The following is a 24,615-nucleotide window of genomic DNA, read 5'->3' on the forward strand; positions in this document are numbered from 1 at the left end:
CTTCCTGTTGTGTTTCTTATATTTGACATCAGTCGTGGTGCCCTAAAATACCTCAGTAAAATTTTCTTTATTTTTTTCTTTTATTTTATTGTTTATTTTTACAGGGACAGTGCACATTTAAAAGCAATTGCACCAGAGTTAGCTAGCAGCTAATTGGCATCGGTTGTCCTTGGGCAGATTAAAAAAAACAGAAACCGTCGTATATTTGTACTCTGAACAAATGACTGGCTGTAGCTGCAGTCTTAGGTCTCAAGACTTAGTTTTGTTGTCTGTTCCTAGTGCACAGAATGAGCTAGCAAAGAAAGCCTTTATGTGCTCTGCTCCTCTCATTTGGAATAACCTTCAAAAAGACTTGAAAATATGTGCATTGGTCTCAGTGTGCTGCTGTCTTGGCCAGGTCTCCCTTGTAAAAGAGATTGTTGTCCATAAATATTTCACTACAAAAAAACAATACAATACATAAATGACCATTAATGCGAACATTACACCACGTAAAACAACACAGTACATAAGAGTCCATCAGTGTAGGATCAGTATGACAGACAGTGCACAATCAGCAACCATTGATGTTAATGATTGTTTAAACACTGCAAAACTTCCTGAATCTCTAATGTTTGCGGGTTTGGAGTTCCACTTCCCCACCACTGTGATCGAAAAAGGCAGACTGACCAAATGCTGAGCGTCTGAACTGGGGTACCCTGTCACCCCTCATAGATGCTCTTGTCCTACCAACTGTGTCCCTGCTGGGTTGGGCCAGGCATTCTCTGAGAGGAGGGGGAGCAAGGTTATGAATCATTTTAAACATCAGGCATGCATTTAGTAGAATAAGAAGTTATCAAAATTGACACCATATTTTTTAGAATATTGCAGTAATGATAATCCTTATCTTAGATTAAACTACTAACTGGTACCAAGATGACTCCTTTCAGTTGGCCACTCTGAATATCTCCATGTTTTATTTTATTTTTTTCAGTCAAATAGTGACCGTATCTGCAGTGCTTACGGAGAGCCTTCAAAATGTGCTCTCAATGAATGAAAACTTTAAAATTTAGCAAAATCAAGCAATCAAATTGAAAAATACTGACATGTATAACATTTATCAAGTGAAGTATTTTCTCCATATTTACTTGATCAGTTTATGTTTTTGTCTGACTTAATTTTTCACAGTAAAAGTTAAACTCTGCAGCCACAGATCAGGATTAGATTGACTTGGTGATGACACACAAACCATGAAGGTGTGGTTTGTTCTGACACTGTTGGGCCACTTTCCCTGAGCAGCTGTCAAGTTCAAATAATAATATAAGAGACGGAACTAAGGTGGTTTCCTTCAAAATAAAAGCACAAAGTTACAGGTAAAAACAAAACCTCATACAAAGGGCCAGGTGTGATTTGATGGGTAACCATCTAAACACGTCTTCAAAATGTTTAACTAGATTAAACTAGAGGGGAGCAAAGTATGGATCGTCAGCCACACTCATTTTTAGGCTATAACTGCAAAGCTTGTTGCTTTATGGGCCTATTGGACCTTTTGCTTAAATGTAGCTGTGAGAAATATTTGTCATCATGCAAAGTAGGCTGGCAGTATTGATACAGTGTTTTGCTTTAGGTATTTTTAGTAATCAAACAAACATCATTTTTTTAAAAAGTGGAAATGGATATAAGGGACTATGGAGGCAATACATAAAATAAGCACTCCCACTCTATATATAATCAAGAGAGAGCCAAAGGAAGCATAGCATTTAATTTAGTATTTTGTGGCCACCAGAAATAATTTGGCCCCTTAATGATTGTTTTGTTCTCTGTGCCATAAGCACCATGGTTGTATTACCGAACGGGCCTACTGGACACAGAGCCCCCCTGGCCTTCAACTGCACAATGTCATTCAAATTAGCTCACACAAACCAGGAAGAGATTTAAAAATGACCACAAAGAGATGCAACAGAACTGAAAAGAGACACAAAGTAACTACCAGGATGTCTAAAGGTCCGTAAAATGTCTTAAATTCAGATTTGATTTCAGTCACATTATCATGAAAATTTCTCCAGCCTGACAGACCCACTGAGTGTTTACAATCACTGGACTGACAGCAAAGCAAAGACACACAAAATGACCAACAAAAGATACAAAACCACAAAAAAGAGGCAAAACCACCACTAAATCTGTGTTTTGTTACTATGTACAGAGTTCCCACAGTGATGGAAAACATGAAGAGGTCATGAAATTTCACACATTTTCCTGGCCTTGAAAAGTCACTGAATTATATTAAGTGTAATTGAAGTGTTAGGCTACAGTAATCTTTTGTGGATAACCTTCAATGTAATGTAACAAAACGGCAAATTTATTTTATGTAGCCCTCAATGTAACATTGCTCTATTATGCATCAGTGTGTGACATTCTGTTTATCATAACAACAGAAGACAGCAATAAAATAACAGAGAACAAATTGCAGCACAATCACGTTGTTTCTTTGTTGTCTTCCCGCATTCCCTGTCTCTCTCCATGTACACCGGCAAGCTGAAATTATGTTTGAATAGAGTTTGAATCTGATATGTCTGAAAAACATATCAGATTCAAGAGGGGCAACATTTATTTTTTAAAATGTATTTATTTATTTCAAATTAAATTAAATGTTATTATTTTATTTTATTGTATGTTATTTTATTTTATGGTACGTATGATATTTTATTTTAATTTGGGGCGATTTCTAGCTCACCTGGTACAGTGTGCGCCCCATGTAGGTTGAGGCCTTTGCGTGTCATCCCCCCTCTTTCTCTCCCACCTTCCCTGTCAGTCTTCAATTGTTCTGTGAATAAAGGCAAGAAAACACCCCAAAAATAATCCTAATTTTTTTTAAATTAATTTTTATCTTTTTTTTTTTTTTTTTTTTTCATTTTTTGGGGTTCTTAAAAGATTATGGAAAAGTTTTGAAATTTTGTCCATGAAAATCTGTGGGAACTCTGTATGTATTTGTTGTGGGGCCCTTTGCATGTTTGTAGCCAAGGGCCTTCTTCTTTTATGAATGTGATATCTAAAATCATAATTTAAAAAAATAAGTTTGTCTATGTTAATTAGTACAAATTTCAGTGTAGTCAAAATCAGCTGCGTGTTTTAGAGGGGGGCTTTTATTTTGAAGGTACAGACCGGATGTAGTGCGCCTCATTGTGTGCGTTTGACACCATTTCCCTGAACGCAGCTGGTCGCTCGCCTCTGGGCTGAGATCAACAGACGTGAGTGTTATATGAGCGCAGTCCGACTGTCGGTGAACTTACTCGGTGTTTGGCTTTCCTGCTGCTCACAACAGCTCCTCAAACTCTATCTTTGAACACTTTAACCAGCACGTGACACCGCGGCGGGACTTCGCCTTGTCAAACTTTGTCTGCAGCTGCTGTTTGTGCAACAAGAGGTAGGAATATTTCCATGTTTACAAATTCAACTTATTCATGTGTGTGGTGAGTCAAGGCGACGTGCAGCGCAGCAGACAGGACGTGGGGCTCAACCCAGGACTGTCCCACTGGTTTATTACTAATATAATCGGGCTTACTGCAACAGGTACACGGCTTGCTGCTGCTGCCTGTATGATATATCAAATGTTCTTATGCTGGTTAATGTGTAACAGAATAAACTCCAGACAGGAAATCTTAAGCCTACCACGGTGGTGAAATTTATTCAATCATTTCTTGATTTCAACTGGAGCCTTTTCAACAGCCTCATGCAAATGCACATTAAGAGATCATGTTGAATATGATTGAACTGTGCAGGCAGATAATTAATGCAGCTTTCCCACAATTACCTCCTTAAACTTTTCATGCAATCTAAAGATTGCTCATAACTATATTTAGATATCCTGCATGAACCACTGGAAATCTGTATTTGTGTCTATTTGTGGCATCTATAATGTGGAATTTCACATTTTAACGAGCCTACTGTGAATATTAGCCAACTTCAAAAAGCACTTATCTCTGTGTAAACAAGTGGCTGCTATCAGCCAGCTGTTGGGATACAGAGCTCCCTTGCAAAATTCCCCTTTTCCTTGTTTGAACTGGGCACCTGATGTTGGATCACTACAACATTTTGCTAGTTCAGTTATTGATTTTAGTTTTTTTTATTTGCAAAGTCATCTTGTCAAACACTTGATTGCATTTATTACAGACAGAATTAGATACTCATATTAGATAACGCTTGCAGCAATTTAATCTCTTTTTCATTCAGTCATTTTGATGCAATTTGTCTTCTTTTATTGTGATTATCATAAAACATGAACAGAATTGTAGCCCTGTGCGCAGAGTTTGTGTTGCACTGAACAGTAGAAATGAAAAGAAATACGTATAATGGAGATATAAAATAATTTAGGGAGGTCAGAACTTTTATATTCAACTTTATGAAATGCAGAATTTGTACTGAGTTGAGTTATGAGCTGACTTTGTCCTCTTAGAATTTATATTGTTACATATTTGTGAGTAAAATTAAAGAGTTCAACGTAACATTCCCTTTAGTACTTTTTAGAGGCAAGAAACTTTAATGATAAAAACACAAATATCAAAGAGAAGTTGCTTTGATGGGCACAACTATAAATACAGTTAAATTTTTCTTTAATTAAACCAGCTTTTTGTTTCCAAAAGCAAGACACATCTCTCTAAAGTAGCCTGCAAACAAAACCCCACGGTCCTGTCACAATGACAAGGCAGTCCCAAGCTTATAGTACGCAGCAAACTCATAGACGACCACATCCGTCACGTTCAGCCACTGCCCTCAGGGCAAAGGTACAGAGTCCCCCTGTGCAAAGAAAAACATCTATAGGAAATCATTCGTCCCTGTCGCCACAAAACACCTTAATCAGTAAGTGCAGCCTCGATTCGAAGCCAGCTTGATACTTGCTCACTGCACTTTATATATCTGTTTATTCAACCTTGATTCAGTCCTCGCCATCGGGTACTCAGTGTTCCTTTTTATTGTTCTGTTGTGCTTTTATGTTAATGTGTTTCAAAGTGTCCCCTGTGGATGTGATATGATGTTTTAATAGGCCTATTTGATAGGAGATTTTGCACATGTTCACGCATGCAAGAGGTACACTAAGTATTTTCGATTTCTTCCACAGAGAAAAGTTTTTACTTTTAAAGTTGTAACCTTCAAGAAGTATAGAAAAAAAATACAGACATTTATAGTCTTAATTATTGTCGCTTCTAGTGTTTGTTACACAGCATTTCCTGAAGAACACTCGGCAATCCGTGTCTGTCACTTAGTCCCAGCTGTATTACAGAAGATACTGCTCACAATAACTATAGACATTCTTATTTTTTTATAGAATAAAAGGTAAATCACAAGTTATGTTTATTTACTCTGTTCTCCAGATTTATTCCAGACTAAAACTTTTCCTCCGAAAGATTTAACAAAGATTCTTATTAAGAGGTTGATCAAAGGGATTATAGGTTGGACTAAATTCCCATTGAGGTGCAGCATATTTTAATTTAAATATTTTTGCTGATATTGTTACATTATCAGAGAGGTAATTTTGTAGACTGTGGTTACTTATGGTTTTGTATTAGTTTACAATGTATTGAGATGGAAATTAGGGTGGTGAAACCGTCTAAAACAACCTTGAATATAGTGCAATGCAGTAAACGCTTAGCTGAATTAAATATTTTTTTTGTCCCAGGGTCAAACACACATGATCAGCTCCCACCGATGGGTGTTACTGCACTCGTGTACATGACATAAAAAATTACGCAGGCCTTTATATTTAGTGTTAAAGCCTAATTTGTCCTTTTTAAAAGTAAGTGAAGTGAATGCAAAGCGTGAATCGAGCCCATGCTGTAAATCTCTACCTGTCAACTTGAGGTTTGTCTGCAGCGGGGGAAACAATTCAGTGAGATTTTTCACATTCTCTGGCACCAACCTCTGCACGTACTCCCTAACTGTATATAGTAAGGTACGGCTTCTTTCCGTAGAGCTGCTTCGCATCCGTTTCCGCCTGATTTTAGGGAGGCAGGGAGATTTTCGGATGGGAAAAAGACATGGCCTTGAGCTTTTGTGTAAAAGGCATGCACTCCTGGCTAATGACCAGGAACAGTTCTGTCACTTTAGATATTGCTTTATTTGGCTTTGACCTTTGTGTAGAATTTTGGGGGGGAACATGCTCAGTGCGTTTGTGTGTATGTGTGTGTGCGGTAGTGTATAATATGAATGTTTGCCAGCTGTATGAATAAGGAGGTTCACTCATGTCAGATCTGTTCTACAAAGCCAAAAGAGTGTGACTACCATTTTTTTAAGACAAGAATCACTCTTTATTTTTTTTTTTTTTTAAACAAATGTTTTACCATTTAAAAAAAGTCACCATAGAAAAAAAATACAACTTCCAAACCAAGCAGCAACATCCAGGACACAAAAAAAGCAAGTGTAGGAGTGCCAAAACTGCAGTTCCTCGAATGGCCACTTGAGGCTGGCTCAAAGAGCAAGTCAATTCCCACTGACCCCCATGTTAAAATGCCCAACTTAACAGCAGAAATAAACACGCCTATAGCCTGGTACAAAAACTGGTCTAGGTCTCCATAGCTAATATCCCCATTCATAATAACTGTACAAGAGGATAATTTTAACTCACCTGTTTAAATGTTATTTAGGGGTAAAGTTATGCATAATTATAAGTGGATGCCGTCTGTTGACAGGTCTCTACCAGGGTGACAGTGTTGATCAGGTTTGGTAACGTAACCATGGCGTAACCCCACATTCATAAAGTATAGGTGTAGATGTAGCTGCAACTATTGTAGTTTTTTTTTTCAGTCATGAAAGTTACTGTAATGTAATGTAACGCAAAAAAAAGTGGACCAAAAGACCTTCTAATCTGATCTGATTGGGATCGTCTATATTGAGCCATAGAGCCTGCATCAACCTTTGTTTTACATCAGCTGTCACACAGGTGTTTTTATTTGTGAATTGTCAAGCATAGGCTATACATTGGATTAATATTTATTACTTAAAAGTACCAAAAGTGTGCACTGTGCAACTGTCGAGGACAACAGAAGTAAAGGATTGGGACTTTGGCAGATAATGATAAATGACTTGGATTGGGATCAGATGCAAAAAAAAAAGAAAAAAAAAAAAAAAGAAGCAAAAACCTTGATTGGGACATTTCTAATTTAAATGGTTTAATAACAGTTTCTCTCTAGTGAAAATTAGCATTAGCAAATATGTCCAAATATGGTCATCTCTGGCTCCAAAAATTCAAGATGAGGACAGCATGAATGCCACACTCATTCATACACTCTTTTCAATCCTCCACATATCCCGCCCACCCTAAAGGGACTTCTTCGATCTTTATACATCATTATGTGGACTTGGTCACTTTTTATACTTCACCACCTTGTGCTCCTTTGCTCCCATAATAATAACTGCAGCTACTAGAGGGCACCGCCTTACAATAAACGTATGTATGGGTCATAATAAGCTGCTTGTACAGCTGACCTGTATGGCTGTTTTTTTGCTTAAAGCAGGCTGTCAGTTTGGATATGTGTGGGTATGTTTGCTCAGAAGTATGCTTTGCTTCGTATTAGCATCTCACATTGCCACTCTAAATCACCACAGTCTCTGAACATATGTTGTGTGACATGCTGGTTTTAAACTGCCCATGGGACCAATAAACACGTGAGAGTCTGTCCATTTTTGATTAAGAGCTCTGTTTTTGCTGTCAGCGTTTCTCTCCTTAGAACACCATGTGAAATTACTTTTCTCTGACTCTCATCTCGTCCTTCCCGCGTGTGTGTATCTCACTCACTCGAGTCGAGTAGCTTCAGATGAGATGATTTTACACATGCAGTTGGTCTGTGAGTTTCCTGGTTGCCAAACCAGTGCTACAAATGCTACGCTGGTTAAAATAGAAATGCTCTGTCCAAATTTAATATTTCTCAGTCGCCTCAATAATCACCAGACCTCCCCTGATCATGGCTTTGTGTATACACTGGTGATTACTATTGGATTACTCCAATCCTACTGCCCACCCTTACCCACACTCTGTGTATAATGGCCCTCTAATGCAGTAATGGTTAGACTGTTGGTCTCCTCAGCAAGGCATTTAACACACAGCAGAACCTTAAACACCTTAAAACTCAATTTCTCTAAAGCTTCCAGCCAGGTTTCTCCTTAGTCATTAGGTCAAGGTCTACACAATGCAATATATTCAGGGTCATAATTGCATTTGAACACATTGTCAAGCTAGTTTGCCATCTCTCTTAAATAGCTGTCTGTGAGTTGCTCACTCTACAGCAGGAAGCAGTACTTGAAAATAAAAGCTCTGTGTCGGAAATTCATTGTACTTCAAAATTAAGTGTGTTTTATACAAACTTGACACGTTCGGAAGTCACTTGTGGTCCATTTAGAAAGGACCCGCGACCCACTTTTGGACAGTGACCCACCAGTTGGGAGCCACTGCTCTAAAGAAACAAGAGTTTACTATATATTTCTTGGCATCTATTGTGAGCTGATGTTAGTGGCAGCAGAGTGAGCAGCGCTGTGGAGGAGAGCCGGGAGGTTTTCTCTCACGATGAGCTGCATGACAGTGTGACAGTGAGGAGGTTTGAAGGCAAGGTCAAGGCTTCAAAGGAAACAAAAAACTCTTCCACATCTGCTTTTACCCCCAAATGGTAATTTAAGCAGCTAAATCTTGCCACAAACTATTTGCTCTTCAAGTGACTCATTTGTTTTAGGAGTCAGTTCATTGGCTACGGACGCAAGGTCATTGGAAAGTTAGCGAAACTTAAGAGTGCTATCCTTCTTTAAGCTCTCAGCAGCAGGGATGGGGCCAATCCGATCCAGTATCGGTATCGGGTTCCGATACCAACGTAATTCACGGATCAGAAATTTCCGATCCACCTGCGGAAATTTCCGATCCACGAGCTGCGTCTGTGCTTTCATGTTGTCTGCTGGAATGATATGATGATTGCTACATAGTAGTGCTGCACTGACCGCAGTACTAAAACACGACGGTACATATGACACCATAATGTTGGAGTACTGTAGTACTACAGTACCTCAGGTACCACTACTGTGGGATAAGATCAAAGTCGATATGCCGCTGCAGTGGTTGTATCCAGTGACATTTCAGGTATGAACTGAGCTATTGAGTATCTTTAAGCAGTGAAAGTTATTATTAATTAATTTTTACTTGTACGTTAAATTATGCTACAGTGATTTGTTTTCCACTACAGAGCTCTACGGTGCGAGCATTTTACTCGCATTTGCGACTAAAAATAGTTTTGTGCGTGCAAAATAAATCATTCAGGAGCAGGCTATGCGAGTACAGATTTCAACCAGCAGCAGAAACTAAAGACAAATTCTGTCGGTTGTGGGTTGAATGGGGATCACAGACACAGACGGGAATGTATTCCTGTCAAATACGGCGGAGGCTCATAGTGCTGCGCGGCACAAGAACGGCTTACCGGCGACAGAGAAGTCTGACTCCAGGTCCAATAATATCCTCTTCTTGGCGTCATGACTGCCCAAAAGTACCTGAACAGCTGAACTGTGGCGGCACACAGGTATGTGATGTGTCAGAGGAGAAACGAGACGTTCACATTTCGCTCTCTGTGGCAGGGAACGGTCAACAAACCTCACCGCACTTTAGGGACTGTTCTTTACTTATGAAGGGACTGTCAGGGTAGGAGGGTGGCTGGTTGATTTTTGGTTGATTCTTATTTTATTTATTTATTTTATTTTATCCCCCCTATGTTAATCACTGATTGATGCCGTTTTTGAAGTATGAATAAGTCAGTAAGTAATTTATTCCATTGAAATAATCAGTGATGTATTATAGAAAAGTGATTTATCTTTTTATAAATGACAAAAGGCACATCTGCCTCATTTTCGCTGTCATGATACTACTCAGAACCATGATACTTTCACTGGTATCGTACCGTGGGTCCCAATTTTGGTACCGTGACAACACTACTACATAGTAGTGTCTACTTGATTTGTGTCTGTGCTGTTCAGATTAATATGACAGGTACTTTTTGTTTTTTAATAGTGTATATTGCACTAGTAGTTTAACACTGTCTTGGAATTTAATAAATATTGACGATCAATCTGAAACCCTTTCAGTTGCATATTTGTTTTCAGGATGGGATTTTTCCTGTGAACAGGATTTCCTGCTTTTCTGACCTTATACTTACCTCAAGTTGCCTTTTGGGACATAACATGCATACATATGTACATATCATACTTGCCTGTAGAGAGGAGTTTATTACAGCCTCATATAAAATCAACAATAATGATAATAATAATATTAAAGCAAACAGAGCTCTGGTATCGGAATAGTATCGGTATCGACAGATATCCAAATTCAGGTATCGGGATTGGATCGAAAGTGAAAAAATGTGGATCGGTGCGTCCCTACTCAGCAGTATATAACCTGTAGGTTATATGCAGTATTGTAACATTAAGTGTGACGAAGTTCCCATTTTATTGACGTATTTTTGACGGTAGGGCTCGATACGTTGTTAAGCCAGTGTATTACTTTACATTATCATCCATGATGTAAGCAGAAGCAGATGAGCTGGCAGCCCTTTATTAAACTTCAAATGGAGAACAGCTGAAACTGTTTGATTTCCTGGAATGTCATCAGTCTCGATGTCAGCAAAGAATTGATAAACCCATAGAGGACAGAGGTAAAGCCGTCCTTCCTCTGCCAAGGCACACGTGGTGTTGTTGGCCAGAAACGGATCGTTTGTCAAACCAATGATTTACGGAGCAACAGTGGAGGTCCATGGTCAAACATACACATTTACAGAGTATTCAAAGAGTCTGAGAACAATGTAATAATACTATGTCCAGTATTTATATTTGGCATAACATTCACATACAGTAACTCAAGAAGTAGCTGTCAGCTGGTGATAAAAATAAGATAGCTGGAAGCTTGTTGACGACTTCAGTAACGTGTAGCTCCATTTCCCAAAGTGTTTTCACAGCTGTAAGAGTGATTCCCGGTTACATTTTAATGTGATACCATAAAAATGAAAATTCATTTTGGCGCTTTCCAGGATATAGAAAATAATTGAAGGTCACCTGTGCCCATTGGAGTTTTGTGGGTTTAATTACTGCCAGTTTTCAGTGGTGCTCATTTTACGCTTACAGCACAAGACTTCAGCTACTCCCACGGATTATCGAGTTTTGTTTATGAGCCAAACCAAAGTGTCTCTCAGACATTTGGAAAGATTAATGGGCCATTTTTCTTCTGAGTGAATAATAACTTCCAGAAGTGAGTTTCATGCCAGAAATGTGGAGACAGTGTGTACCAACCTTTACTGTGGACAGACCCCTGCCACCCAGGAATGATTAACTCTGCTGGATTTGCTTTGTCTGATGTCGTAAGCATAAACTAACATGTCCTGAGTGTGCTGTGTGTGTATGTGTGTGTGTGTGTGTTTATTTATTGATCTGCCAGCTGTTTCTGTCCAGAGCATTATAAATTAGGGATGCACCGAATATTCGGTAACCGAATATATTCGGCCGAATATTGCAAAAAAAAACACATTTGGTATTCGGTGGAATAAGTTAAAAGCAAGGCCGAATAATAGCGGCATGTTTTGATAACGCAATCAAACAGCGTGCCGTGACGGGCGGAATAAAATGTCGGCAGTGTGGCGATCCGCCCGTCATGGCACTCACATTTGCGACTAAAAATAGTTTTGAGCGAGCAAAATAGGCTTAAATCATTCAGCACGCTGTGCTAGCAGCCTACAGATTTCAACCAGCAGCAGAAACGAAAGGCGAATCCCATCGGTTGTGGGTTGAACGCGGGTCACAGACACAGACAGTAATGTTAATGTATTCCTGTCAAATACGGCGGCCATCGGCTTACCGGCGATGGATAAGTCGGTTCCAATAATATCCTCTTCTTGGTGTCATGACTGCCCAGAAGTACCTGAACAGCCGAGCCAGCCGAACACAGGTATGTGACGTGTCAGAGGAGAAACGAGCCGTTCACATCACTCTTTCTGGCAGTAACGGTCCACAAACCTCACCGCACTTTAAGGACTGTTCGTTACTTATGAAGGGACTGTTCTTTACTTGTCAGGGGAGGAGGGTGGCTGGTTGATTCTTATTTTATTTATTTATTTTATTTCGGTCCCCCCTATGTTAATCACTTATTGATGCTGTTTTTGAAGTATGAATAAGTCAATAAGTAATTTATTCCACTGAAATATCATTGATGTATTATAGAAAAGTGATTTACCTTTTTATAAATGACAAAAGGCAAATCTGCCTCATTTTCGCTGTGGGATTGTGATACTACTTGGACCCATTATATTTTCATTGGTATTGCACAGTGGGTCCCAGTTTTGGTACCGTGACAACACTAATCTGGAGGGGGTTCATCTGCAAAAACTAATGAAAAACTAAACAATGATATTCGGTATTCGGTACTCGGTATTTGGCCAAGCGTTTAATAATATTCGGCTTCGGCTTCGGCCACAAATTTTCATTTTGGTGCATCCCTATTATAAATCCTGACTTCCTATTTCCTCTTGTCATATTTCAGACACTGCACTCCTCTAAAAGAGTTGAAATTCTTATACAGTGTGAAAATCCTGTGTATCTGAATTATGGCCAACATCAGTTCCTTAAAATATAGTCATTGTGTGTTGTTCTTTTGACATGTATTCTGAAGGTTTTTGACCATAGACACTCAGACAGTGTGCTTTTAAAAACTAACTGATTAGGATTATAGGTGGTCTTGAATGAATGGTTATGACTTTGGGGTACCTAGCACACAGATCTGGTACTATAAGGTGGAGCTATGAACACTGCAGTCTGTTCATTGGTCAATAGTGGATGGTCACTCTGCTCAGGGCTGAGTTGTGGCTGGTTTTGAGGCTCATGGTAACTAGTGCTCATACTGTGGAGAGGACCCTACAGAGAAATGAAAGGTATATACAATATATAGAATAGATATCACAATTGTGCAGGAGAAACAAAAAAAACCCTAAGGGCAATTGTCATCATTACACAGAATAATTCACACATTAGAAGTGTGCATGTGAGTGAGAGGAGTGCCTGTATGAGAAAAGGAGTGTATGTTCTTGTGTGTGTGTGTGTGTGTGTGTGTGTGTTAGGTCAAGACTGTGAGCAGTGAATTTAATTAACCTTATAAAACCGAGAGCCCCCATTAAGGCTCTCAGGTTAACACGGCAGCGTTTTATGTTGTTTCCTTGAGCTTATGTCGGGAAAGCATAACTGGCTGTCTATATTGATTCTAGCTCGACATACAATAACCATAATCACAGTGATTCAATCATAGTTGATCTCAATTAGCGTTACGTCGGTTTATATTCTGTCGGCTCCGCTCAGTGTTTTCAGCTCCGTTTCGTTTTGAAACACTTAACGTTAGCGACATAGCTGCTAATACGGCTATTAGCTACTCAGCTAGTATTAGCTCCTAAGTGTCTTAAACGAAAACGGAAAACCTAGTCGCCGTTTAGGAGGACAGATAAGGCAAATGTCCCGTATACGTCCAGAGTTACACATTATGACAATCTTAGTAAAACCGAAGTCCCTCACACAATAACTGACGTTTGCATGGCATAACTTGCATTGGCTGTAAAGCTGTGGATGACGGTCACGGAGATGAGCCAGCAGATTTGTAGTGTTGCTACCTTTCGCAGCAACTTTCTTTCTGCATGTTCTGCACACAGGATAGTTGTCTTCCATTTGCTGTCCCTCGGCATTCTTCAGAAACCCAAAGTACGCCCAGACCTCAGACTCTGTGCGTTTAGTTGGGGAAAATGTCCTGAGTGTCGCTATCACCACCTTCCGCCATGTTTTCATTTTTTGTGTTTACACATGGTACGCATTCACGCAGCGCCTGCATCGCGAGACTTGAATGAGGCTGTTATTACATATCCTGATAATCCACCGCGATAATGCAATTAATTTAAACATAAACTGTAATTCTTACCGTGTTAAAAATTAACCGAGATTTACCGTAGTATCAGTAATCGTTACATCCCTAGTGTGTTGTAATTGGAGCTTCTCTGTGGTAGAGAGGCAAGCGGGTCGTCCACTAATCGGAAGATGAGTGGTTCAGTCTCGGGCTCCTCCAGTCATATGTTGAAGTGTTCTTGAGCATGCTATTGAACCCCAAATTGCTCCCAGTGGCTGTTCCATCAGTGTGTGAGAAACAAAACTAAATAGTAAGTGGCACCTTGTATGGTAGCCTCAGCCACCAGTGTATGAATGAGTGTTTGAATGGGTGAATGTGACTCGTAGTGTAAAACATGCTTTGAGTGGTCAGAAGTCTAGAAAGGCGCTATACAAGTGCAGATCCATTACCAGGTCCATCATACTGCTGATAGCAGGAAAGTGTTGTTGTGGAAACGTAACGTCCACCTCAGGTCCTCCTTTGGTTAACACTGTCAGCACTGTTTAGCTCATTTTATGGAATTATGGAGTTAACTTTTGAGACTCAAGAAAGATATTCTCTTATTAGCTTTTTCCAGAGCTTTGTGTATGTATCTCACAGCCATCTTCAGTGCCTGTGCCTACCATTTCTTTTTTTAAGTATTGGTAGGCACAGCACCTAGTTTGAGAACAAACTTAATGAAGCATCACTTCACTATTGAAGTTCACAACCAATGTTTTAGTACTTAAACCTGCTTGTCTCTTTGTTTTCCAGGTGAAGTGGTTTGTCATACTTCTGACTCCACATGCTACGATTCAGTGATGTGACTCATGGCTGAACTGAGACTGAGCACCAAACATCTTCCCCACTCCCCATTATCCCCTGGATCATCTAACGTCAGGTTGATCACGTGATCTATCCCAGCGCTTACATTTCACAGTGAGCACAGTTAGGAATTTACAATGTGAGCTCATGAAGTAACATTAAACATCCCTGGCCTGTGTAGGAGATCTGCTGGTCTTTGCTTTTATTTTTTAGGGACAATTCTCGTACATAATGACATTACCACAGTGAACTTGACACCAGGGGACAACTCTATCCTAGGCTCATATTCTTTGCCGATGATGTGGTAATCTCATCATACTGAAACTGTAGTTGTGATGGCCGCTGCCTCTTCTCCAGAGGGGGATCAGCCCCTCCTCCAGCTCCAGGAGGTGGACTCCAGTCGAGCTGGCAGTCGCGTCCTCCCTCCAGTCCTGGGCTCATCCTCTCCTGGCATGTCTCTGGAAACCAGCAAGCCCATCTGCATCCCCTCTCCCTACACTGACATTGGGCATGATTTCACCACCATACCTTTCTACAATCCAGCTATCTTCAGTTATGCCAGTCCGGGCATTTCAGACTGCCCCTCTGTCCATCAGTCACTAAGCTCCTCATTATTCTGGCCCAGCCATGGCCACATGGGGTCATCGTTACCCCTGCACCACTCCCAGGCTCGGCCTCAGCACGGGCAGCCAATCCAGAGTCCATGGGTGGAGCTGTCACCGCGGGACAGTGCCTTACCAGCCAGGTAGGATGAAGCATCACTTCTTTACTCTGGCATACTGTTTTAAAGTGGAGATAAAATATGACAATATGACTCCAGTGCATGATTTTTACCTAAGTAAAGCAGAACATTCACCTAGATTTGCTAGAAAACTTTTTTGCCAGCAGGGTGCAGCCATCTCAAAACAAGCTTGTCATGTGCTGATACAATGGAGTTTGAGAGTTTTGATGAGATGCAAAGTCATAAACAAATTACCTGTGCCTATGGGGACCTCTCCCCCATGGAGTCGGATGACAGTTGCAAAAGTGAGAGGGTGCCTGACCTTTCAGTCAGAGCATTGGGCGGTGCATGACTTTGACATTCAGTGAAATTTTGCTGCAGCTGATAAAACACACAAAAAACTAGTCCACACAAAATATGTATTCTACAACTGTTTCTGTCAGGTTGTCAGATACACAACAACATAATCATTTCCCTTGTGAATGATAATCATCATGAAAAATCACCATCTGTCCTGTCTCTCTCAATTATTACCTGCATAAACAAAGGCTGCAGTAACCCAGTCTTTGATCACACTATAGATGTGGTAATGATTAAATAAAATGGAACATCTAGTACACTCTTATTAAACTGCTCTGCACATTGATGCCAGATTTATTCCACGTGTTTTTATCCTTCATCCTATATCATCCTTTATCCTTTGAACTTATCTGTTAGTCAGAGTGTGAGGAGGCATTCTCAGGAGAGTGAGGAGGCCGTGGTGTCGTCCGGCGGGAAGGCTGACCTCCACTACTGTGCTGTGTGTCACGACTACGCCTCAGGCTACCACTATGGCGTCTGGTCATGTGAGGGGTGTAAAGCCTTCTTCAAGAGGAGTATCCAAGGTGAGACACAAAAATATACAGTATCTTTGTGTGTATGGCGAAAAACAAGGGTGGACACCGTCATGGGAATAACCGCTTTGGTGAAGCTCTTCAAGTAGAGATTTTGTTGACACTGACAGATGTGTGCATTCAACTCTGTGGTCATTTTTAGGTCGTGTTTAGTCAATTAGTATCTTTTGAGACTTACCTCATGAAGTAGACATTTTTTGGATCTTGGAATGACAATGTTGGTCTGTTGGTCAATCCAACACTTTGGTCCAAATTAATATATCTACAACTCTTGGATGGATTGCCATAAATACTGTTCAGACACCTGTCGTCCACAGAGGATTCTTCAGATTCCCTGACATTTCTATCTAGCGCCATCTGCATCCCAAAACTATGACGTATCCAGTCAAATATGTCAACATCTACTCGAGGAACCTGAACAAAATTCATGGTGCTCACATGGTGGATCCTACCTAACTTTTCCTCTAACCTGACCAGACGGTTTGTTACCCAGAACCATCTGAAAAGCCTTCATTGGAAACTGTTTGGAAAAGAGCAGGCACTTTCAAGAAATACTACTTGGATGAACCACATCCAAGTAGTATTTCTTGAAAGTGCTACTTGGATGAACCATCTGTCCATCAATGTCGGCATCAACCAAGAGTGAAAACATCTTTCAATTGAAAAAAGTCTTCAGTGCTGATGTTTGCTCTTCTTCCAATGAAGAAATACTCCCCAGTACTGATGTAACTGAAGCTACTGCAGCATCTACGCTAACCTCTTTATGAGCCACCATTGTTGTTTTGAGCGAACAGTTGCTTCTGCATGTTGTCACACAAAACCCTGACAAGATGAATTCTCACATGATCCCCTGGTTCTGCAATTCTCACGAGATATTGTGACATTGCGAGAATCCAGCTGCCGTGCAAGGTAACCATTCCCCCACCATGAGGTTGACCTTTGTGGTGCTGGGTGAGATTAATATCATCATGTATTGGATGGATTGCCATGAAATAGGTTGTAGACATTCATGCCCCCCTCAAGACAATTGTAAAAACTTTGTTGATCCCTCAGCTTTTCCTTTAAATAAAACCTTCATTGTAAACATGAGGTTAACATTTGAGTTTGTCCAATCCTTTTGTTTTGGAGGCATTTTGTCATAAATCAATCAACCTCAACTTAACTTAATAAGATGGTGAACACAATGATGAGTATACCTAATGAATAACACAAAGTTAATGTTAGTATTAAACCAACAGAACTACCAGCTTGACTGTAGAGTTTTTGTTTTGTTAAAATCTCAAACTGTGATATGATGTATTCCATTATAAATGCATGTGCACATAAGTCTCACTGAACTGTATCCGGGTTTGGCCAAAATGTCACAGCTTAATACACTTACCTGTAATCCATATCCATCAATCCATCCATTTATCTGCTCCTACAAGACTCGATTACACCAAAAATGAATGACAAATGCAAAATGCATTTAATTTATGAGCTTTTAGTGTTTGTTGCCTGACATTTACTGGAGCTGATTCCCTTTGTGTTAACTAGTTTCTGCTTTCATGGACAGTTTTACGAGTATGTTCATAGTTCAGTAAGGGGCTTGAAATGATCCATAAACAAAACAAAAACAGTAGAGGTTTGTTGTCAGGTGCTCATTTTGTAGTTCTTGTGGAATTTGCAGGAATGTGTCCGTCAGTCTACAGGTCTGTTGACTCCTCAAAATGCATTTCTTCATTTTTATGCTTTTCATTTAGTCTTTTTCACTCTCTGTCCATCAGTTTCTCCTCATTTCTTTACTTATCTTCTCATCTTAATCATCTATCTTTTCTCTTTGTTTCAGGACACAATGACTACATCTGTCCAGCAACCAATCAATGCACCATAGACAAGAACCGCCGTAAGAGCTGCCAGGCATGTCGCCTCCGCAAATGCTGTGAAGTTGGCATGACTAAGTGTGGTAAGTGTCTTTATATTCTCTTATTTGTATCAGTTTTGTCCTTCTGTTTCCTTCAGAGGTTGTTGTATTTTCTCTTACTGCCTCCAAGGAGCGAGAAACTGTAACCAAACAACATTCCTTTTTTAATTTAACCAACATGCTGACATGATTTTAGTTAAATGTCATCTGTTATATAAAAATTCAAATGATCACAAGTTCCCCCGTGGCTTTGTTTGTTTTAGAGTGTTTCCCTCCCCACATGATCCCACTTCAGCTGCCAGGAAAGGTGGTTTTTCATTTCCATGTAAAATGAAGAGTTGCTGTCTGCTTGCCTTTCTGCTTCCAAGTGGCCCAAAATCTGTTAATGCAGGTCGAAGTAGACATGAGAGTCAGCTAAACAATAGTCATATTGACAAATATGGAAGGGTCACTTTAAAAGGCAGTAATGTATGTGTTAATTTCTGTATCACAGGTATGAGAAAGGAGCGTGGAAACTACAGGAACCAGACGAGGCGAGTTACCCGTCTGTCCTCACAGGGCCGAACCAACAGACCAAAGGCGTTAACAGGACCAGCATTGGGTTCATTGAATGCACCCCAGCCTCCTGCGCTGACCTCAGAGCAGCTGATAGAGCGAATAATGGAGGCGGAGCCGCCAGAGATCTGCCTCATGAAGGACATGAGAAGGCCGCTGACGGAAGCGAACATCATGATGTCGCTCACCAACCTGGCTGACAAGGAGCTGGTTCACATGATCACCTGGGCCAAGAAGATTCCAGGTGCGTGTCGGGGTATCCAGGGATCCTTTGGAGAATCCAAAAAGAAAATTACAATTTATTTTAGTGACGTTATATCACATTAGAATGGGGATGCTTTTGTTCAAAGCAACTGACGACAAGTAAAGCCACACAGGAACAAGAGTTTGATAGCTGGAGGCAAAACACGATTCGTCACCACAGGGCTGTCGGCTACATAGTAGTCTTAAAATGCCGTCTTGTTGCTTTATTGTTGTTTGCTGCTATGTTACTGTCCAGTGTGTTGCATTTAGTGTCATTGAGCAGTGAGGTTGCAGAACTCAAACTTCTCCCTTGTGCAAAGCATGTTGGAGAACTACAGTGGCTGACACAAAAACACTGATGGCCCCATCATGAGACAGTGTTTGATTTGTCCGTTCTAAACGTCAAACAAAACGATTCTTTCTGGAGATTATACACTAATGAAAACATAGTTATTAATGCTCCATTTCTGCCAAGAGATGCCCCTAAATCCTACACACTGGACTTTTAAGAGATACTCATATAATGCTGTCTTTTATACCTCTCATCATTTTGAACATCCTCGCAGAGCAGCTCAGTCTGCTGTGAGTTAATGATTTTATCTTGGACACTGTAATTGTCTGTGCGTTATTCCTCTGCTTAATTTAGTGTGTGAGTCAAGTCTGTGCTGATTGATTCAGACTGCTTTTCTGTACAAAATGACAGGTTTGAACGAATAGCCTGAAAAACAGAAGTCCCCGTCTATGCATCAGGCCAGCATTATGACACAGAATGCTTTAACCTCCTCCTAGAGTGACACACAGTACAGGCCAAAAGTTTGGACACACCTTCTCATTCAATGCGTTTTCTTTATTTTCATGACTATTTACATTGTAGATTCTCACTGAAGGCATCAAAACTATGAATGAACACATGTGGAGTTATGTACTTAACAAAAAAAGGTGAAATAACTGAAAACATGTTTTATATTCTAGTTTCTTCAAAATAGCCACCCTTTGCTCTGATTACTGCTTTGCACACTCTTGGCATTCTCTCCATGAGCTTCAAGAGGTAGTCACCTGAAATGGTTTTCCAACAGTCTTGAAGGAGTTCCCAGAGGTGTTTAGCACTTGTTGGCCCCTTTGCCTTCACTCTGCGGTCCAGCTCACCCCAAACCATCTCGATTGGGTTCAGGTCCGGTGACTGTGGAGGCCAGGTCATCTGCCGCAGCACTCCATCACTCTCCTTCTTGGTCAAATAGCCCTTACACAGCCTGGAGGTGTGTTTGGGGTCATTGTCCTGTTGAAAAATAAATGATGGTCCAACTAAACGCAAACCGGATGGGATGGCATGTCGCTGCAGGATGCTGTGGTAGCCATGCTGGTTCAGTGTGCCTTCAATTTTGAATAAATCCCCAACAGTGTCACCAGCAAAACACCCCCACACCATCACACCTCCTCCTCCATGCTTCACAGTGGGAACCAGGCATGTGGAATCCATCCGTTCACCTTTTCTATGTCTCACAAAGACACGGCGGTTGGAACCAAAGATCTCAAATTTGGACTCATCAGACCAAAGCACAGATTTCCACTGGTCTAATGTCCATTCCTTGTGTTTCTTGGCCCAAACAAATCTCTTCTGCTTGTTGCCTCTCCTTAGCAGTGGTTTCCTAGCAGCTATTTGACCATGAAGGCCTGATTGGCGCAGTCTCCTCTTAACAGTTGTTCTAGAGATGGGTCTGCTGCTAGAACTCTGTGTGGCATTCATCTGGTCTCTGATCTGAGCTGCTGTTAACTTGCGATTTCTGAGGCTGGTGACTCGGATGAACTTATCCTCAGAAGCAGAGGTGACTCTTGGTCTTCCTTTCCTGGGTCGGTCCTCATGTGTGCCAGTTTCGTTGTAGTGCTTGATGGTTTTTGCGATTCCACTTGGGGACACATTTAAAGTTTTTGCAATTTTCCGGACTGACTGACCTTCATTTCTTAAAGTAATGATGGCCACTCGTTTTTCTTTAGTTAGCTGATTGGTTCTTGCCATAATATGAATTTTAACAGTTGTCCAATAGGGCTGTCGGCTGTGTATTAACCTGACTTCTGCACAACACAACTGATGGTCCCAACCCCATTGATAAAGCAAGAAATTCCACTAATTAACCCTGATAAGGCACACCTGTGAAGTGGAAACCATTTCAGGTGACTACCTCTTGAAGCTCATGGAGAGAATGCCAAGAGTGTGCAAAGCAGTAATCAGAGCAAAGGGTGGCTATTTTGAAGAAACTAGAATATAAAACATGTTTTCAGTTATTTCACTTTTTTTTGTTAAGTACATAACTCCACATGTGTTCATTCATAGTTTTGATGCCTTCAGTGAGAATCTACAATGTAAATAGTCATGAAAATAAAGAAAACGCATTGAATGAGAAGGTGTGTCCAAACTTTTGGCCTGTACTGTATTTGTTTTGGAGTCAGTCATAGCCTCGCTGAAATCAGATAACAGCACAGGGCATACAGTGACAGTGTTTACATGGCCCCAAAACGCTGCTCTTAACCTGGTTGTAACCTGATTTGGGGGACTGATACATGATGTCATGAATAGGAGGTTGTTTGACGTAGGGATACAGTTAACATTTATTTTTATGATTAAAATGTATCTACAAAATATAAATAAGATAAAGATAAATTAAGATAAATTACTCATCAGTGAACTAATCCCTTCAGCGCTGGTTTGAACAAGACGAGCACTGTTCACAGTCTGTGTGGAGCATCACTGGCAGCACACAGTTACATCTTATTCGATGTTTTCCCCAGGATTCATAGAGCTGAGCCTCTTGGACCAGGTGCACCTGCTGGAGTGCTGCTGGCTGGAGGTGCTGATGATCGGACTGATGTGGAGGTCAGTGGACCATCCAGGGAAACTTATCTTCTCCCCTGACCTCAGCCTGAGCAGGTACAACCACCAACATTTCCTATGTCTACCTTTCAATCTTCATTGAAGGGACAGTGTGTCGTCATTGTTGTGGATGTTCGGTTAAATGTTACTTGAATTATAAAAAGTGCATTTATTTCAAATACAAACTGTTGTTCTTTTGGTCAAAGCAGCTTGTTTATATTGGCAATGTTGTGTTCTACGATCTAAAAATGGAGTTGCAGTGGCCACTTTTGCCGACGACAGCTAACTCTCACTTTAGTTTGATGCTTGCTTTGAGTCTGTGTCATGCTCTCACAGTCCAAAAGCATGTCTGACTATAAAAGCTGGTAAAAATTACAGTTCCAACAGGATACACAGATCAGCCACAACATTAAAACCACTGACAGATGAAGTGAATAACATTGATCATCTTGTTACGATGCAGTATTCTGATGGGAAACCTTGGGTGCTGGCATATACAGTGCCCTCCAAAAGTATTGGAACAGTGAGGCCAATTCCTTTATTTTTGTTGTAGACTGAAAATATTTGGGTTTGACATCAAAAGATGAATATGAGACAAGAGATCAACATTTCAGCTTTCATTTCCAGGTATTTACATTTGGATCTGATACACAACTTAGAAGATAGCACCTTTTGTTTGAACCCACCCATTTTTCATGACAGCAAAAGTATTGGAACATGTGACTGACAGGTGTGTTTTGTTGCCCAGGTGTCTCCCAATTACATTGATTATTCAAACAATAAATAGCACTGAACGTCTAAGCTCAGTTTCAGATTGGGTACGATAGGTTTTGCCTGTGCAGACTGCATTTAGAGGTGGAACCAACATGAAAACCAGAGAGCTGTCTATGGGTGAAAAAGAAGCAATTGCGAATCTGAGAGAAGATGGACAATCAATCAGAGCCATTGCACAAACATTGGCCATAGCCAGTACAACCATTTGGAATGTCCTGAAGAAGAAAGAAACCACTGGTGTACTAAGCAACAGACGTCGAACAGGTAGACCAAGGAAAACATCAGCAGTTGATGACAGAAACATTGTGAGAGCTGTCAAGAAAGACCCTAAAACAACTGTTAGTGACATCAGCAACAACCTCCAGAGGGCAGGAGTGAAAGTATCACAATCTACTGTTTGCAGAAGACTTCATGAACAAAAGTACAGAGGCTACACCAGAAGATGCAAACCACTCATTAGCAAGAAGAATAGGAAGGCCAGGCTGGAATTTGCCAAAAGGTACAGAGATGAGCCTCAAAAATTCTGGGAAAAAGTTCTATGGACTGATGAGACAAAAATTAACTTTTTCCAAAGTGATGGAAAGGCGAAAGTTTGGAGAAAGAAAGGATCTGCTCATGATCCCAAACATACAAGCTCATCTGTGAAACGCGGTGGAGGTAAGGTCATGGCTTGGGCTTGCATGGCTTCTTCTGGGACGGGCTCTTTCATCTTCATTGATGATGTAACACATGATGGCAGCAGCAAAATGAACTCAGAAGTCTACAGAAACATTTTGTCTGCTTATTTAAAGAAAGATGCAACAAAACTGATTGGGAGATCCTTCATCATGCAGCAAGATAACGACCCAAAACACACTGCCAAAACAACAAAGGAGTTCATCAGGGGCAAGAAGTGGAAGGTTTTAGACTGGCCAAGTCAGTCTCCAGACTTAAACCCAATAGAGCATGCATTTTACCTGCTGAAGAGGAGACTGAAGGGAGTAACCCCCCAAAACAAACAACAACTGAAAGAGGCTGCGGTGAAAGCCTGGAAAAGCATCACAAAAGAAGAATGCAAAAGTTTGGTGATGTCAATGGGTCACAGGCTTGATGCAGTTATTGAAAGCAAAGGATTTGCAACTAAATATTAAGTCTCATTCACTTTAATCTATTATAAGCCTATATGTTCCAATACTTTTGATCACCTAAACATTTTGTGTTCCGTTACAAATAATGCTATCTTCTAAGTTGTGTATCAGATCCAGATGTAAATACCTGGAAATAAAAGCTGAAATGTTCTCTTGTCTCATATTCATCTTTTGATGTCAAACCCAAATGTTTTCAGTTTACAACAAAAGTAAACGAATTGGACTCACTGTTCCAATACTTTTGGAGGGCACTGTATGTGGATGCAGTTTGGGACACACCACCCACCAAAACACTGTTGCAGACCAAGCCGCCACCCCCCCCCCCCCCCCCCCCCCCCACCCCCCCCCCCCCCCACACACACACACAAACACACACACACACACACACACACACATCCCACCAAATTTCCCAGATCCCAAACTGATCAAGCATTTGTGGGATGTGCTGGTACCCAAACTCGCACCCAATAGGACTCAAAGGATCCACTGTAAACACCCTGGTGCAGGACACCTAGGACACCCCCAGAGGTCCTGTGTCCATTGAGTCCATGCCTCAATAAGTCAGAGCCAAGTCTGATCTAAGAGTCCCCACTGTGAATTGGACTTCACTCTGGGGTACTGGCACATTTCACGAATGCTCAATCGGATTGGGATCGAGGGAGTGTGGAGGCCAGGTCGATGCCTTGAACTCTTTGTCATGTTCCTTGGGCCATTCCTGAGCAGTTTTTGTGGTGTGGCATGGTGCATTGTCCCACTGGGGGGCCACTGTCATGGGGAAGTGCCATTGCCATGGGGGGGTGAACTTGGTCTGCAGCTGTGTTTG

General features: G+C 40.9%; 1 protein-coding gene across 2 annotated transcripts in view; it reads left to right on the forward strand.

Annotated features, from left to right (window-relative positions):
• The first annotated feature begins 3,165 nt into the window (after positions 1-3,165).
• The window catches only part of esr2a (estrogen receptor 2a), a 32,749-nt gene continuing 11,299 nt past the window's right edge, over positions 3,166-24,615 (forward strand). The window contains exons 1-6 of one of the 2 annotated variants that reach the window (XM_033648865.2): positions 3,166-3,403; positions 14,660-15,455; positions 16,149-16,315; positions 18,153-18,269; positions 18,721-19,026; positions 21,810-21,948. In XM_033648865.2, the coding sequence (XP_033504756.1) occupies positions 15,046-15,455; positions 16,149-16,315; positions 18,153-18,269; positions 18,721-19,026; positions 21,810-21,948 (1,139 nt within the window). In that variant the 5' untranslated portion in view covers positions 3,166-3,403; positions 14,660-15,045. Of the gene's footprint in view, positions 3,404-4,765; positions 4,837-14,659; positions 15,456-16,148; positions 16,316-18,152; positions 18,270-18,720; positions 19,027-21,809; positions 21,949-24,615 lie in introns of those variants that run through there. The other variant, XM_078173928.1, reaches the window with a different exon arrangement.

This window comes from Epinephelus lanceolatus, chromosome 13 (genome assembly GCF_041903045.1).
Source record: "Epinephelus lanceolatus isolate andai-2023 chromosome 13, ASM4190304v1, whole genome shotgun sequence".
Lineage (NCBI taxonomy): Eukaryota > Metazoa > Chordata > Actinopteri > Perciformes > Serranidae > Epinephelus > Epinephelus lanceolatus.